The sequence below is a fragment of the Corylus avellana genome, chromosome 3, assembly GCF_965113065.1.
Source record: "Corylus avellana chromosome 3, dhCorAvel1.hap1.2, whole genome shotgun sequence".
In the NCBI taxonomy this organism is placed as follows: Eukaryota; Viridiplantae; Streptophyta; class Magnoliopsida; order Fagales; family Betulaceae; genus Corylus; species Corylus avellana.
In genome coordinates, this window is record NC_142492.1 from 18,060,139 (window position 1) to 18,078,555 (window position 18,417).

Genomic DNA, 18,417 nt, shown 5'->3' on the forward strand with positions numbered 1-18,417 from the left:
TACCAAGTAACTTGGTCTATGGTTAGGACACAGCCAAGAGGTGTAATCGAGGTCTTGTTTTAGTCAGAAGTTGGCTTACCGAAAAACATTGGAACAAGCTCTACATTAACCTCAGGCACAGTGTTCCTTTAGAATAAATAAAATAAAAGAATACTACAGATTCAAGCCATTTCTTTCTCATAGCTGGACTCTTTTTTGCCCCTTTGGCTATCATTCTAACTTTTGTATCATTCGGTGTTTTGAGAATATTTTTGAATCATAAAATATATGCAAAGTATTAATTGATGGTAGCAGATGCAAAGAAGGGTTCTTCCGGAGTGCCAGTTGAAGTCAGTCCAATGAGATTTCGGCCTAACCTTGTCATATCTGGAGGCGAACCTTATGCAGAAGATGGATGGAGAAATCTTAAAATTGGGGATAACTATTTTACAGTAAGTTCTTTAAACTTTGAATGGGAATGATTACAGCTTTTATTCATGTCAAACACAAAAGAACAAGCTATGGCTAATTCCTGACACTAACAAAACTTTAGCCTCGTGATGTTGTACAGTTTTACAGATGTAATGAAAAATTTCCATAACCATAGTCACTTATGTAATGCTTGCTGCATACATCATCACAAAGTACTTCCATGCATCCCTTTCCACTACTATTGTAGATTTAGTGGTATTTTACCATACCTTTTTTCTCTTTATAATGTCTGTTGCATAAATCACTGCAAAATGATGCAATTCAGTCTTGCCTTCGTTATTAAAAATTGATGCAAACCCTTATAATTTTATTTGTGGCTAATGTTTTGTCCAGATTTTGTTATCCTTCTAGTAGATGTGTGGACGAAAATATGGGAGATGTGAATAATCTTCTTGTATTGGTTTTGAGATGCATGGAGAATAGGAAACTAAAGTTTTTTGTTAATATACATCTTTCATTGCCATGTATATCCATAATAGTTGCATGAAAGATGTATATTAACAAAATAGTTTTTTGTTATGATGCCAAAATAGTTGCATTTAATATCATATATACTTGAGCCCAGAAAGGTCTGTGAATCATTGCACTTTTCCAGATCAACTTTTCACGGGTCATCTCTGCTTTCTTTCTCAGTCGCTGGGTGGATGCAACCGTTGCCAGATGATCAATCTTGTGAACAAAGCTGGGCAAGTGAAGAAGTCAAATGAACCTTTGGCTACTTTAGCATCATATAGGAGAGTGAAGGTTCGCCAAACTAGACTCCTTTGAATTTTGTTTCTTTGTTGGTTGATTTCTGTTCTGAGTGCATATATATAACACTAAAAGTTACATGAAACCAGGGGCAGATTTTATTTGGGTTACTACTGAGATATGAGATTGGTGATGGAGTAGAGCAGGAACCTGAGTCGTTGCTTCAAGTAGGACAAAAAATACATCCAAATTCTTTTTAGCTTCGAGGAATGAGTTCACACACTTGCCTGCGCCATCTGGAGAACGGAGTTGGCGATCTGTTTCTGGAACTTTAGATGAGCATTCACATTTATTCTTAATTCATACAAATAAATCTCTCAGAATCAAGGTATACTGATAATTGCGTTGCAACATCTGAAAACGGATCAATAGGTTACTTGTCCTCTACACTAGTATTCAAAAAACACTGGTACATTCTAAGCAAGTCAGAAAAGGAATAATACATGATTCTTTGAAATTTCATAGTGCTAGAGCGACTATAGGGTCATAAATTTTGTAGCTTCTTTATTTTTATTTCTGATGATGCTGTATGAAAGAATTGATGGAAACCATCACATCGTCATTTTATGTTTCCGTTGTATAATATTTTAACATTGGTATTAGAGTCGGCTCTTGTGTATTTATTTTTAAAAATAGTGGTTCTTGTATTACATCTATTTTCTACCTCAGTCTGATATCTTGTTTTTCTTTGGAATCGACAATACATAATTAAGCAGGTAGAACTTGATCTTCTATAAATAGTTATAAGTTTTACCGGCACAGAAGGCTGAAATATTAGTTGATAATAAAAGAAAGACTTGCAATATTGAATGTATTCTATTCAGAAATAAAAGGTTGACCCATTCATGCCTCTTGACCAAGGACTTTGACTTCTTCTCTCCCGAGGCTAATGTACGTTCTGACTTTATCGTCATAGATATTGACTAGAACCCATTCAGATAATTAGTCCTTAATACAAAGTCTATATAGAGAAAGAGGGAGAGGTCAGTTGTTCTGTTTACAATAACAAAATTTGATGGTAACAGCTAGCTGATCATGTGTTAATTTCGGTTACCCTTGTGCTAGAGCGACTTCTCATTCCTTGTATTCTTCTAACACCCTTAAGAACAATATGTCTGCAATCAACTAAGCAAAATAATAGTGCTCTAGGAGTGTAAGATCAGCTCAGCTGCTCGTGAACTACACTGTTAAATTCGATTAGGTTTCAGTTTGACAAATGAGGTGTTAGTTGAACATATGTTTGAATATCAAACGAGACATACTTGTATAAACTCTATTTTTACAACAAAAATAAAAAAAATAAATAAATAAAAATTGTTATTTTTGTAATAAGAACATCGTAAGGGAATTCTGTTCTTGATATGAAATATAAAACTTGAATTATTGTTGTGAGTTTAGTTTTAGAAATTTGTGTACATGAGTGTGTGTATAAGTATGCATGGATATATATGTGTGTGCTCGTGCGAGTTTGTGTATGTGCATAATGAATTTATATACATATAAACTAGACATTAGATTATTTAATATTCAAGTAAATTTATTTAATTAACTCAAATGATTAAATTTTAACAATACTTAGTTAACTAATGACTAGTATGGATTTATGAAAAGATTAAACAATCAAGAAATTTGCTTTATTCTAGCTGAAGTACAAGAGTGATGAAGATAGTTTCATTACGAATAGCCATCGCCATCTTTTTTGTTGTTAATCTTCGTAACATGAACTGTTAGGTTGGATAACCACAAATTGGTCTCGTAGACTTTTTTATCCAAAAAAAAAAAAAAAAACACCCTTCCACATAAACCGCAGAAAGAAAGGTTGCAATTTTGTAGTCAATAACTTACGTAAAAATCAGCTAGGAAAGCCTTGGGTTTAGTGAGCTGTATGACACGTTTTTTTATTTGCAAAAAGCAATTTCCAACAAAACATTGGAAGACAGTTGGACCATCCAGAACTAACATTTTTGAAACATCGCTAGTGAATTTACCCAACTCCAAATGATATTATTGTTGTCACCAAGGAACGACATCATTGTCATTGTCATGAGACAACCACAATTATTTGATCATGATTACGTCAAAAATGCATTTACCATAGAATAAGAATATGCAATAAGTGTTATCCAGTCCCAATAAATAAACGTCAACCCTATGTGCCTCCTCCATGTACAGTACAATAAGTGCCATTTTCCAGGCAGCAACTCCACCCAATTCTGCATGTTCAGAACAGTAGAGTAAGATAAGTTCCAACAAGCTACACCAATGACTAATACAACAGACTCTACAATAATATGGACGGTCCAATTCAACGGGCACCAATAGTGCTGTTTCGATTTCATTACTCCAATTGACTGCTTGCATAGAGCAAACATTGTTCAACATAGAGCATCGGAAATCCAAGTTGCAGTAGCCAAACAATAGAAACAAGAATAAACACTGAAATGAAGGAAAAAGCCAAGAGGTCACTGAACAACACACATACAAGGATAATTTGAGGCAAAAATTTAAAATAATAATAATAATATTTCGAAACAGGGAAATTTTAGATATGGCTACCTTTCAATATATATATTAAAACTGGTTATCAGTTTTAAACATCAAAATTGAAAGAAAAATACCAAAATTAGGCCTACACATAAAATTAGCAAGCACATAATGATCTCAATGCACGAGGGTAAGCAAATCTCTCCAGTTCATTTCAAACAAGAACGAGACACAACATATCAACAACACAACTGGGAAACACCACATGTTAAAACCCACATAATGGAAACACTCAAATTAGTAGAAATCCTAAATAATGACTGGAACTCATGGAAGATGATGTATCAAAAAGCAGCACAAGTCACTAGAGAATGAAATTAGGTAAATCAAATCCTAATTAGAATGCTATAATACCATAGTATCAATGAAAAGTTCAAGCTCCCTAGCTTGCAAATCTGAAAACAGAGCCTTCCCTTACCAGCAAACCCAACACAACTTCAATACCTGAAAAAGCATTAGGTCACATGCAAGTTGATACAACCTTGCCTCTAATTGCGTATTCTGCATTTCGCTTTTATTTTTTTCTTTTCGTCCATTTGTTTTTCTTGAATTAAACCCATACCAAGTAGCAAAAGGTTAGCTCCTTGCAGAGACAATTGTTATATGGTTTAGTTGCAAACATACAGACAACATATATAGGATTAATCTAACTATTTTTCTTTTACTAGCTGCCTTTGTGTTTCTGGTTATGGTTCTCTTTGGGTTTACGTTCACCTATATCTGGTATATACTAGGGTCCAGATCCCATGCCCATATTGTAATTAAGGTATATATGCTCCATTTAGTTAAATATAGGGAAACCTTTTAGTTTACAAGAGCTGCTGGACCAAAGAAAAAAGTGAAAATAGCTAAATTTAACTAAAAAGCTAGTTTAACCTTGTTGCTGGAGATGCTCTCAAATGTAACACAAAGTAAAACCCTCATAATGGTTATAATATTTCTCCATTATGTGCGACCCTGGTGATAAAAAAATCCTTTGAAATCTTTAGTTTAATGGATATAAGGACAATGCCCACATGACCTGGTCCATTATATTGTGAAGCATGTGAGAAAGAAAATAACGGAAAAAGAGAGACAAACATCTTCTGGCACAAAGCTCTGTAAAAGACGTAAATGGTCAAGTAGCGAGCAATTAAACCTAGCACATTCACATATTTGTAATATTATAACCAATATAGATACAAACAGACACCCTTAAATGTGAACTTCTCAATGATAAGTAGGGCCAAGAGTAAGCAAGGCAATGCAAGCAAATAATGGCGGAAGGTATCTTGGTCTTTATCATAGCGCCAAAGAAACAACCTTGTGGCACCTCATGCAACAAACAATTGAAAACAAGCTCCCCAAGAATATTCATGATGGCATTATAAAGAGAGAAAGTTAATAAAAATATCCACGTAGTGGGCAAGGGAAAGAAAAGCAAAGAGTTCTTGCATCTTCAAAGAAATACCCATACATCAATTTCAAAATATTAAAGCTATGGAACGTTGTTTTTTCATCGAAGCTAAAACCTTTTGCCTTTCGGCGAAGGATGGGTATCCTGATTTTCGTCTGGAGGACAAAAGGAAAGGGTTTGTTGGGGTTATTTTTGTGAGTCAACCAGCATCTTCTTGGTTGGTGGATACGATGGAGGCGGCGAGTCTATCGGTGAAGGAGGATATAGCCAAGTCTTATCGTGAGGGTGAGAAGGCGTTGATGGTTCATGGGGGTGGTAATAAGGCAGGAAGGTTCTTGGAGGTGGGCATTTATGTTGAGGGTGGACGCAAAGGAGTCATATGGATACCAGAAGGCCGGAACGGTCGAGGATGGCGGCGGTTTGCAGGTGAGTTGCTTCAGTTGATAACGACAAAGGAGAAAGGGTTAGCTTCGGAGGTTCCTAAGGCACCCTCTTCAGCGGGGTTGTTTACTTGGCGGTCGTTTGCTGATGTGAAACGAGCCGTGTCAGGCGTAGAGGTGAGAAAACCAAAGCCCGTGACCTCATGTTTCCTCGATGTGCTTCCTACTTCGGACGGTCTTGGGAAGGGATGCAGTGGAGATGAGATGCCTATGGCGGTGGATTGCTATGAGTTAGAGAAGCCGGTGACAATAATCCAGCAGAGATTGCCGAAGAAGAAGAAGAAGAAGAAGAAGGGCGTCTCATTGGCGGCGGCTACAGCAGGGTTGAGAAGGAAGAAGATGAAGGGCCTTTTTGTCAAGTGCTGGCTAAAGAAGTTCCTAGGTTTTTTTTTCATGTGGAGCTGGACCAGATCCTTCATGGCTGCCTGAACGCCTGATGGAAGAAATGCAAGTGAAGCCCAAAGGTAATTAGCACAACGTCGATGGTTTGGGAAACACGGGTTTGGATCCGTTTCTGGATCCAGTTCTGAGTCCAGTTCTCGATCCGGTTCTGAATCCGGTTCTGGACTCGATTATGGATCCGGTTACGGATCCGGTTTTTTATCCAGTCTCGATTATGGAGTTGGAACCGGAAATTGACGCAAATGTCCCGAAATTATATGGGTCTACGCCTATCTGTTCCATCGAGTGTCTGAGATCGTTGGCGTCGTGCGTAGAGTATGCGTTTGACTCATCGGTGTCTTCCCCGTCAAGATCAGCTTCCCTAATTTTGACATGCTGTGTGGCAGAGACAATATGTTCGGAACCAGTGAAGGTTGCAATCTCCGATGGGTACTTCGAAATTATTAGAGAAGGCCTCTCCTACGCAATGGGGTGTCCGGTTAGTAATCCAAGTCTGGTGAGTGCGGAACCAGTGCTGAGGGAGGATGCAGTGGGTTCTACTTCCCCGACAGTTGAGGATGCTCCTATTAAGATTGATCGACATCCTGTTCCGGTGAAAGGTTTGATGCGGCGAGGATTTTTTGGGTGTAGACCTGTTGTTCCTTCGCCGCCCATGGTGACAGAGGTGTCCTCGTCACTATCTTCTCAGAAGTTGGGACCTCTGATTGTAGAATCAGCCAGCTCTACAGTCACGAATACTTCTCCTTCTTCTAGGGCAGCTGAGCTGGATATGAGGCTTCGTCAGCCTTATCCTCGCATGACAGAGAGCGGTGCACCCATTTATTCTTCTGTTTTGAGGTCTCAAATGGGGTATAAGAGGAGAGTGAAGGATAAGATAGCTAAGCAAGTGCATAAGAACAAGGAGTTGTTGGCCAAGGTTGTGGCGGAAACAATGGCGGAGGGGGTGGAGGGCTATTCCAAGGTGGTGCTCGATGCAGTGAAGTTTGCTTCTACTGTGGGGTTGTCGTGTGGAGGTGACGAGAAAAGTCTACTGGAACTTCTCTCAGTCATTGAAGAGGAGAAGAAGCCCAAAAATGATGGTTCTGCTTCAAAGGTTAAGGGGAAGAGGGAGCTAAAAAATTTAGAATGCTCCATTAATTTTGAAGCTAGAAGCTGTGGCTCTAGTAGGGTCAGCGGCAGGGTTGTGTAGGTTTTGCTTAATGGTTATTGTGGGTTATTATGGGGCATCAAGTTTCTTTAGGAATCTTTGGTTTCTATGGTTTGCATAGGGTATTTTTGTGGGTTTTTTTGGGTTTCCCTGCGTATACTTATGTGTACTTAGAGGCGCATTGCGCTTATTTTGATATATACAATATATCAAAAAATAAAAAAAATAAAAAAAAAAAATACCCATAACAAAAGGTCAAAGATTTTAGCAAGTTTTGAAGTACAAAAGTTTGTTTTTAATCAATCATCCTAATTAAAACCGCAAGTAACGAAGCTAAACAATATTTGTTTTTGTTTGTAAGTAATATTGTATATATCAAAAAAAGCGCAATGCACCTCTAGGTACACAAGAAAATATTCATAGGTAGTCCAACTTAAAACCCAAAGACAAAACCCAAGAAGACCCAACCCAAAATCCACCAAGTAACCACAACCAAACGGAAAAACCAAAAAGAAAACCCAAAGACTAAAGCCCACACTAGCCCATCACCAACCCTAAAAACCCAAATCCCCTAATGCACCTCTGGAGGAAATGAAAATGTATTTTTGGTCCCAACACAACCCCGCCGGCTCAGGCACCTTTCCGGAGAAAGTCTCCCTTGAGCCTCATAATTGATGGCGCATTCTAAATTCTTGAATTCCCTCTTCCCTTTTACCTTTGGAGTATAGGGCTCCCTCTTCTCTTCAATATTCGAAAAAAGCTTCAAAAGACTTTTCTCGGCACCTCCTTCACCACCAGACAATCCCACAATTGAGGCGAATTTCACCACATCTAGCACCACCTCCGAATAGTTCTCCACCCCCTTCTCCGCAGCTTTCACCACAACCTCGGCAAACAACTCCTAGTTCTTATGCAACTGCTTAGCAATCTTCTCCTTCACTCTCTGGGCATACCCTATCTAAGACTTGGAGACGGAGGAGTAAATTGGAGCACCACCCTCCGACATGCGAGGAAAAGGTTCGCTGAGTCTCAAACCCAATTCTACTGCATGCTTCTTCGAAGAAGAACAAACTAGTGATTCTTCGACGACAACCTTAGAACCTTTAACTAACGATGAAGCCTCCTTCATTGGAGGCAAAGAAGGAGAATAATTTCTAGACCCTAAAAACCCCCGACAAAGCAACCCTTTTTCCGATGCCAGGATACGATCAGCCTTAATAGGAGCTAACTTTGAAGGAACACAGACCATTGCCAGAGACACTTGAGAGGCAGAGGCCTCCACCGGATAGACAGCGGCCTTCACCTTGGCAACAAGGAAAACAGATACCCTGGACACAGTACTCACCGGAATATTTTGCCGGCCCTGGGCTGTCTTTGGTAACATAGCAGCCTCCTACGACGAACCAGGCCCCAACACACAACCATGAATAGGTATCCCATCACCGAAACAACATCCCATCGCCTTCTCCAATCCAACTTCCACAGAAGGCTCCGGGCTGCACCTCCGCCATCGTCGTACACACAGCGACCGGGCCTAAAAACCCGATCGAAGAAGGAGAACCCACTCTCGAGCCTAAAAGCCCCCGATTGATCAAACCATTCATCGGGGAAGAGATTCGATCAGTCTGAGCTTGAGCTTCCTCCGTTGCCGCGTAATAGACAGCCAGAGTACTCGCTGGAGAGCTAGCCACCACTGGAGATTCCGGTAACAAAGCAGTCTCCGACAAGGAACCCAAATCAAGAAAACACGCCGACTTCGACACAACCTGCAGACTCGAAGGAGACCTAGCCGGCGGCTCCACATCTACTTCAGTGACCAAAGGAGCAAAAACTGAAACAGGCTTCAAAAAATTTGAGGACAGACCCAAACTCGTATCCGAACCCAAATCCGAATCAAGCGCCGAAAATTGACCCTAACCTGCTTCAAGGATAGACCCAGATTCTCGACCAAAGGTTGCTTTAGCTAGGCCCAACAAACCAAACCTTTTCCTCCTACACTTGAGCTTCGAGGCTAACCCAACAAGGACCTGGTCCAATTTAGATTGAATTTGCCCTATATTCCTCAATAACCCAGTAATACCAAAATTACCCTTCCTCTTCTTCGACCTCAAAGACACAGCTGTCACCGCCATGGACCTAGGCGTACTCTCCAACGCATAGCAATCCACGGCAGATCGCAGCCCTTCTCCATCAGACCACATCTCATAACAAGAAGGCACCAGGAATAGATCGAGAAAACTTGAGGAGAGAACCTTCAATCCAACTGCTTTCGCATCATCACCAGAAGTAGATCGAAGGACATCCACGAACGACCTCCCGGAATTAGCATCGGAAGGAGGAGGATTCACAAGAATCCCCGCCGTAGATGGAACCCCAAGATCCACCAACCAAGTCTTCTTAATTTGAACTGCCAACAGATGCCGAAGCTCTCCCGCAAATCACCGCCACCCCCTCCCAAAACGGCCCTCAGGAAGCCAAACGACTCCCTTGCGACCACCCTCAGCAAAAACTGACACCTCCAAGAACCTTCCAGCCTTATTACCTCCCCAATGGACAATTGTAACCTTATCTCCCTCACAGTTAGATTTGGCGATTTCTTCCTTCACCTGAGACTAAATCGCCGCCTCCACCAACCATGAGGAACATTGGATGCTCGCGAAAATATACCCAACAAATCCTTTTCTCTTTTCCTCCAGAGAAGATTAGAACACCCATCTTTTGCCGAAAGGCAGAAAGTTTTAGCTTCAAAAGAGAAGCTGCGCTCCATGGAAACTCGCCGGAGTTCGGTCGAGGCCTACCGCCCCAATCATTGTCATCTGCAAAACAACGGTGGTCAAGCCACAGTGATTCAATCCGGACGACTCTCGCTCAGTAACTCGGGTTTCTCTGTCTCTCTCTAAGGCGATGCTCCCCTCTTTCTCTCTCTCTCTCATCAAAGCTAGGAGGGGATGTTTTGTTTTCTTTGTGGCTCTCGGTTGCTGCAACCACGGTGGTTGTGGTGGAGCCTTTGGTGGATTGGGGGAAATTTGGGGGAAGGGTTTTGACGAATGAAAATTTGCGAGGGAGGAAGGTCAAAACTAGGCTTCAATTTTTTATTTTCTTTTTCTTTTTTTAAAGAAAATAAGATGGATGTGGAATGACCATGTGGCTACGCCATGTCACTAACATGAGTACTATGCATTCTTGCCGGAGTGACCTATAGCATTACTCAAACTGTAGACACACTACATTTCTGCTTTTACTAATTTACATAATCAGCAAGAGATCATAGTTTTAAAGTGTTTGCCACAATCATACTAAAACATAGTGTAGTATGTGTCTTCAATTAATATTTTGCTTGTGACATTTCTGCTTTTGCAAATTCTCACACAATCCATAAGTACTTCCTAAAATCATATGCTTCTGCAGCAATATATATATAGGGGTAATTACCTTTATCCCCCATCAACTACAACGTATTGTCACTTTGACCCCAAGAACTGACAACCCTATTGCCCGACCATATCAAACTACCATTTTATGCCCAAAACCCTCTTTCCGTCAGTCAAAGGCATTAACTCAGACGGTCAACCCGTCATATGCGTCCCACATGCCATCTTGAAATTTTCTATCCCACTTTCGCCCACAGTAGGGTACAATTCATGGGAGCAAAGTGGCAATGCGTTGAAATTGATAGGGGAAAAGGTGGGATAGAAAATTTCAAGATGGCATGTGGGGCGCACATGACGGGTTGACCGTCTGAGTTAACGCCTTTGACTGACGGAATGAGGGTTTTGGGCACAAAATGGTAGTTTAATAGGATCGGGCAATAGGGTTGTCAATTCATGGAGGCAAAGTGACAATGCGTCGTAGTTGATGGGAAAAAAAGGTAATTACTCCTAATAATTAAACAATTAAATAATTAAATAATAAATAAAAACTAATACCTCAGCTTGTCATGTGGGCATAGTCTGCAATCTTGTATACTTGTACTTTTGCTCCTTATTAAAGCATCTTGCACACTCCGTCAATCCTTTAGATAAAAGGAGCTTCAACATGACCACCCCATCTTGCAACGCAGCATCAATCTATTCCAAAAAGGTATATCACATTACCACAGTGAAAAGCAAAATGCCTTAAACTATGAGCACAACCGTGCCCAATATCAACACATCAAGCAGAAAAATCAGATGGCAAAGCGAGCATTTTTTTTTTTGGATAAGTAATGTTGATATAAAAAGCGCAGAGGGGCGCAACCAAATTACACAGGAGGAAAAAAGAGTGCACCTAAGAGGGAGAAAAATGAAAAAGAAAGTCAGAAAAACTAATCACTAATGGAGCTAACCAAGCGGGCCGTCCAAGAGTAAAGAGTATAGAGGAAAAAATGAATAAGTTCCTCTAAAGTCCTAATGGAATTATCAAAGCATCTAGCATTTCTTTCGCTCCATAAACACTACATAAGACAAAGAGGAATCATCTTCCACACAACCGCACTTCGAGAACACCCTCCCGTCCACCAGCAATCAAACAAATCCCTAACCCTGCAAGGCATAACCCAAAGCAACCCGAACCAATTAAAAATAGTATGCCAAAGAGCACTTGCAATCTCGTAGTGAAGAAGAAGATAATCGACCGACTCTCCGTTCTTCTTACACATATAACACCATTCCACTACCACAATGTTCCTCTTACGCAAATTGTCGTGAGTCAAAACTTTTCCGAGGGCCGCAGCTCACCCGAAAAAAGCCACTCGCAACGGTACCTTAGTACGCCAGATACTCTTCCAAGAAAACACCTCATGGTCGAAGTTGGACAAGGCCTTGTAGAACGACTGCACCTCGAACTTACCCTTCTTGGACAAGGACCAGCAAATACTATCCACAATACCAAGGGAGATCATACAAGAGCACAACTGATCAAAGAAAGAAAGGAGCATATCCATCTCCTAATCTTGGACAGGCCGCACAAAGATGATGTTCCATTCAACAACCCCATTCCTCCAAGTAAAGTTATCCTTCACCCAAGCTTCTTTGAATCTAGCAATACTGAACAGGGATGGGAAGGCATGCTTCAAAGAATGTTCCCCACACCAAATATCATGCCAGAAACGGACTTTCGAACCCACCCCCACCTCAAACCGAATACCTTTGGCAAAAAAGTTCCAACCTTTACGGATATGCTTCCATAAACCCACACCATGAGAACCCAAAACCTCCTTCGTACACCACCCACCATCCTGATCTTCATACTATAGATTCCCTCCTCCTTTTACACATGTTACACCAATCCACCACTATGAACTTTCTCGTTCTTAGACTATCCACAGTCAAAATCTTCCCAAGAGCCTCTGTCCAAACAAACTCACGCTCAATGGAACATTGACTCTCAAAATAGTCTTCCACGGAAATGAAGAACTAGTTGGAGTAGACAAATGTTGATAAAATGATCGTACTTCAAACTTCTACCTCTTCTACCTCTTGGATGACATCCACCAAATACTATCTGCCCCACCTTTGTCTCATTCCGAAAAAATACAACACATTAAGAAACTCGGTCACCAACTCTACTTCCCAAACTTGTACAGCATGATAAACGATAAATTCCATTGAATGTTGCCATTAGAAACCTGCAAGTAATCAGCCACCCAAGCCTCCTTACAATAAGCAATACTAAATAACTCCGAAAAAGATTCCTTCAAAGGCTGGTCCCCATACCATAAATCATGACAAAATCTTATGTTAGTATCATCTCCCACTTCATCATATCTAACAAAACTCAAAAAAAAAAACTCCCCGCCCCCTCCTAATATGTTTCCACACTCCAACTCCAAAGGGTCCCACTACCTCCTTAGAACACCAACCTCCACTTAAACTACCAAATTTGGCTTCCACCACCAATCTCCACAAAAACTCCCTCTCCTTTACAAAACATGTAAAATGATACCCGCCCAAAAGAGCTTGGTTAAACTGAATCAAATTTCTCCCCCAAACCCCCCATTTGCTTTGGAGAACAAACCTTCCACCAATTTATTAAGTTAAACCTACCCTCATCATTTATACCTCCCCATAAAAAATCTTGCTGAAGTTTTTCTAGCAAGTTACACCCCAACCGGAATACGGAAAAGGGACATATAGTAAGTCAGCAAGTTAGACAATATACTTTTAATCAAAAGTAACCTCCCACACCATGATAAATACAACCTCTTCCAAAAAGCCAACCTTCCCTCCATTTTTTCTTACAATGCCGCTCCATCGGTAGCCTAGCTACACTACACCCAAATATATTAGCCAAAACATCTACAACAACCACTTCACAACCTGGAATAATCTCTGATGTCGAAAGATTAATCTTCAACCCCGATATTGCGCCAAAGCATAGAAAAAGACAACACAAATTGCGGAGTTGTTCACTATTAGCCTCACAAAGATCAATGTTTCATTCGTAAATAAGAGATGAGACACCAGAAAATCGTTATTGTTCTTCAACCCCACCGGAAAAACAGATAATAGCCGTCTATCTACTATAGCCAACATTATCTTACTCATACCTCCATAACAACCACAATGGCGAAAAACCACCATGAGTTTTATCTTATCTGCTCCCAACTAGACCAAGAGGCTCTAAAAAATTGACAACCTTCCCCGATTGTTCAACACAATCACTCCATCCTCTACCTTCATGTCCCTCTAATATAACAATGAAACTTTGTTGTCCTCCTGCGCCATACTCCGATAACTCCAAAAACCTCCCATGGCTATTCGCACACCTATGGGCAATATACACTACATCCCCAGACCTAAACAACCTATAAAAATCACTCAAATTCTCTCCCCTTATCAACTCCTCCACCGTCATTCGCTGCCACCTCACACTCGGTTTGCCCAATATCACCGCATGAAAGGTACCTCGCTCCTCTCAGCAAAACAAAAGCCTCCTTTCCCCTCTTGGTATACTCTTCTTCACCCCCGTTTGCCTTACCACTAAAGGTTTTTGGGTGTGTTTGCTATGTTCATACATTTGGTCCTGGATATGATAAACTTGTTCTTTTTTTTTTTTTTTTTGATAAGTAATAATGCATTAAGAGCGCAGAGGGGCGCAACCCTAGTACACAGGAAGTATACAAGAGAGCGACTAAGTAGGGGAGAAAGAAGAAGAGAACATAAAGAGAAAATCAGAAAAATCAATCACTAAAGGAGCAAGCCATCCTGCTGTCCAAGTGAATAAAGTGTACAAAAAGAAGTGAATAAGGTCCTCTAGGTTCCTCGACAAATTCTCGAAGCATCTCGCATTCCTTTCCTTCCAAAGGCACCATAGGAGACACAAGGGGGCCATCTTCCAAACCACCGCACTACTAGTTCTACCTCCCGCCCACCAACTGGCAAACATCTCCATGACACTTCTAGGCATAACCCAACTCAAGTTAAAGCGAGAAAAGATGACCTCCCACAACTTGCGCGCGACCCCACAATGAAGGAAGAGATGATCCACAGACTCCCCATCCGCCTCACACATGCAACAACGATTAATCACAACAATACCTCTCTTCCGAACATTATCCAGTGTGAGAGATTTCCCAAGAGCGGCCGACCAAGCAAAAAACGCCACTCGCAAAGGAGCCTTAGTACGCCAAATCCTTCTCCAAGGGAACTGGTTAGGCTCCTTAAGGGCAAGCCTCCTGTAGAAAGTGCGGACCTCAAACTTCCCTTTCCTAGAAGGAATCCACCACATCCGGTCAACCCCTTCCCCCCGGATCGGAGACGAATACAAGAGCGAGAAGAAAGAGGCTAAGGCCATCTCCTCCCAATCATGGATGCTACGGGTAAAAGTAACGTTCCAGTGCACCATCCCATTTACGCACTCCCGGATATCCGCAATGGAGGCATCCTTGTTGCGGGCTATATTAAAAAGGCCCGGAAAAGCATCTTTGAGGGGCGTCTCGCCACACCAACAATCCTCCCAAAATTTGACCTTCCCCCCCAAACCGGGGACTAATCTGAAGTGGCACCGAAACGACCTCCAAACCCCACAAATGTATTTCCATAACCCCACCCCATGCGTTCCACGCGGAACATTTGAACGCCAACCACCCCAAACCACCCCATACTTAGCCACCAAGATACTTCTCCACCAAGCTTCTTCTTCATTTGCAAATCTCCATAACCATTTCCCCAAGAGAGCTTGGTTGAAAAGGCGCAAGCTCCGAATCCCTAGACCTCCCTCAGAAATCGGAGAACAAACCTCGTGCCAACTGACCAAATGGAATTTGGGTTCATCCTTGAAACCTCCCCATAAAAAATCCCGTTGAATCTTCTCAATACGATTCGCCACGGAGATAGGGATGGGAAACAAGGACAGAAGATAGGTGGGCAAGTTGGATAAGGTGCTCTTGATGAGAGTGAGCCTCGCCCCCTTGGACAAATAAGAACGCTTCCACGAGGCCAACCTTCTAGCAATTTTCTCCACCATATCATCCCAAACAGCCAACTGCTTGAAGGAAGCCCCTAGCGGAAGACCCAAATACTTCAAGGGAAGTGAGCTAGTGCCACAACCCAAGACGCCGGCCAGCTCATCCGTCTCAACTGAATCTCCAACTGGGACCAAAACAGACTTGGCCCGATTAATCTTTAGCCCGGAAACCGCCTCAAAGCCTATGCTAAGGGCTTTAATAAATCTAACATGTTCCGGTTCTGCCCCACAAAACACCAAAGTATCATCAGCAAAAAGAAGATGGGAGATCGACACCCGCTCATGCTCCCTGGCACCCACATAGAACCCATTGATGAAGCCCCTACTGATGGAGGCATTAATCATCCTACTGAAAGCCTCCATGACCAAGATGAACAAAAAAGGCGATAGAGGGTCACCTTGTCTAACCCCACGCGAGCTCACAAAGAAACCGGAGGGCAAACCATTGATCAACACCGAGAACCGCACGGACGAGATGCAATGCTCAATCCAAGAGCACCATTTGTCGCCGAATCCACACCTTCTTAATAAATAGAGTAGAAACTTCCAGTTCATATGATCGTAAGCCTTCTCCATATCCAACTTACACAAGAGGCCGGGGTCCCCGGATCTGAGACGGCTGTCCAGGCATTCATTGGCAATAAGCACCGAATCCAAAATATGTCTACCTTTGACAAAAGCATTTTGCGGCTTGGATATGACCCGGTTCATGACTCCCCGCATTCTGTTGGCTAAGACCTTCGCAATGATCTTATAAATCCCTCCCACAAGACTAATAGGACGGAAGTCCTTCAAATCGGAAGCCCCATGTGACTTCGGAATGAGAGCAATGAAAGTAGCATTGAGACTTTTTTCGAATTTACCTCGATCATAGAACTCCCCAAAAACAGCCATGACGTCCTTTTTGATCACCTCCCAACAATCCTGAAAGAAAGCCATAGAGAAACCATCCGGGCCTGGAGCCTTGTCCCTATCCATTTTTTTGATCACCTCCCACACCTCCCTCTCCTCAAAAGAAACTTCTAGACTAGAAGACTCTTCCTCCTCCAACCTATCGAATTGAAGATTGTCCAACCTTGGTCTCCAACTTAGGGTCTCTGTGAATAGAGTCTCATAAAAGCGAGTAATATGATTACTAATAGCCTCTTGATTAGAGGTAGTAGTTCCATGAATGTTCAAGGACTCAATATAGTTCTGTCTACGGTTGGCATTAGCGATCCGATGGAAGAATTTAGTACACTTGTCACCCTCTTTCAACCAACGGATTCTTGATTTTTGTCTCCAACTAATTTCTTCTTGAAGGAGAGAGATTTCTAACTCCCTAGCGAGCACCTTTTTCTTCTCAATCTCTTCCGCGGATAACCTTCTTTCTTCCTCCACCCTATCCATAGCTTTGAGATCTTCCATACGATCCTTAATCCGAACCCCCACATTGCCAAAGTCTTGCGCATTCCATCTCCTTAAGTCCCACTTTAGAGCTTGCAACTTCTTTGAAAGGATGAAACTCGGAGTACCCTGAAAATGATACAAGTCCCACCAGCTGCGCACTTTGTCCACAAAACCCTCCACTTTAAGCCACATATTCTCAAACTTGAAAGGCCTTTTACCTCCCTCATGAGAGCTACAATCCAAAATAATAGGAGCATGATCGGAACAAACCCGAAGCAACCTCTTTTGGCGCAAGTCCGGGTGGCGGACTTCCCAATCCGGGGTAACAAGAAACCGATCAAGCCTAGACCAAGAATTATTGTTTGACCAAGTAGAAATACCCCCCACTAAGGGAAGGTCCATGAGACCCTGATCCGAGATGAACTCGCCAAAATTCCTCATAGCCGACCGAGAATGAGCTCCCCTAGACCTTTCACTAGAATAAAGAGTGACATTGAAGTCCCCACCAATACACCACGGGACGTCCCAGCAACTCATGATCCCTGCCAATTCCTCCCAAAGAGAACGCCTAGCAATAGCTCTGTTAGGACCATATACCCCCGCAAACGCCCACTCGAAACCATCCTCAATATTCTTGAAAGAACAAGCCGCCACATGCCTTCCCAACGCTATATCTACCTTCTCCACAGCTCTCTTGTCCCACATGAGCAAAATACCCCCCGAAGCCCCAATGGAAGGGACAAAACACCACTCCACATACGGGCATCCCCATAAGCTCCTCACTAAATTATACGAAAAGAACTCCATCTTAGTCTCTTGGAAACAAACAACATCAGCCTTCCAACTTCTAAGCAAATTTCTAACCCTCAACCTTTTATCCCTCTCATTCAAACCTCTCACATTCCATGAAAGAATTTTCAGCTTCATGATTTAACTCGACTGGCCCTCCCCTTGTTTCTTTCCCTTGATGAATGCTCCAAAAAATTAACAGAGGACTGCAAATTAATAAGCTCCCTCTTGCCTTTTTTGACAATAGGAGTGCACACTGCCCTCTCCACTTCTTTGCCTCTGTTGTCAGCCATAAGCCCCCCAATGGTCTCCTCAAGCTTACCTTCCTCACCATCACAAGTTAGGCCAACTTCCTTACAAGCCTGAATGATAAAAATTTTCTCCTGCAACTCCAATTGTGTTTCCTGAACAGAATCTGGGACAAAAGAATCCTGATTGCTAGAACCCACCACTTCTGTAGAAGTTCCAACCAGATTATCCGCCTGTGATATGCCACACCCCATCTCCTTACCCAGAAGACCCTTCCCAGAATCACCCTGACAACCTCCCAACCTGACCTTCTCCCCGACGCTGGTAGCAGGCCCAGAGAATTCCGGAGACACCCCACACCCCATCTCCTTACCCAGAAGACCCTTTCCAGAATC

The 18,417-nt window shown here is 42.2% G+C and overlaps 2 protein-coding genes across 11 annotated transcripts in view; one reads left to right on the plus strand and one right to left on the minus strand.

Moving 5' to 3' along the window:
- Positions 1-1,873, plus strand: part of ABA3 (molybdenum cofactor sulfurase (LOS5) (ABA3)) — a 100,431-nt gene extending 98,558 nt beyond the window's left edge. For 6 of the 9 annotated variants that reach the window (XM_059587771.2, XM_059587773.2, XM_059587774.2 and 3 more), the window contains 3 exons: positions 295-431; positions 1,105-1,215; positions 1,311-1,873. In XM_059587771.2, the coding sequence (XP_059443754.2) occupies positions 295-431; positions 1,105-1,215; positions 1,311-1,421 (359 nt within the window). In that variant the 3' untranslated portion in view covers positions 1,422-1,873. Of the gene's footprint in view, positions 1-275; positions 432-1,066; positions 1,216-1,310 lie in introns of those variants that run through there. The other 3 variants (XR_009439457.2, XM_059587772.2, XM_059587779.2) reach the window with 3 other exon arrangements.
- Positions 1,874-3,204: 1,331 nt separating this feature from the next.
- LOC132173391 (Peptidyl-tRNA hydrolase family protein) overlaps positions 3,205-18,417 on the minus strand; it is a 33,852-nt gene continuing 18,639 nt past the window's right edge. The window contains exons 9-10 of one of the 2 annotated variants that reach the window (XM_059584888.2): positions 11,077-11,217; positions 3,260-3,434 (exon numbers count right to left, since the gene is read on the minus strand). In XM_059584888.2, the coding sequence (XP_059440871.2) occupies positions 11,086-11,217 (132 nt within the window). In that variant the 3' untranslated portion in view covers positions 3,260-3,434; positions 11,077-11,085. Of the gene's footprint in view, positions 3,435-11,076; positions 11,218-18,417 lie in introns of both variants that reach the window. The other variant, XM_059584887.2, reaches the window with a different exon arrangement.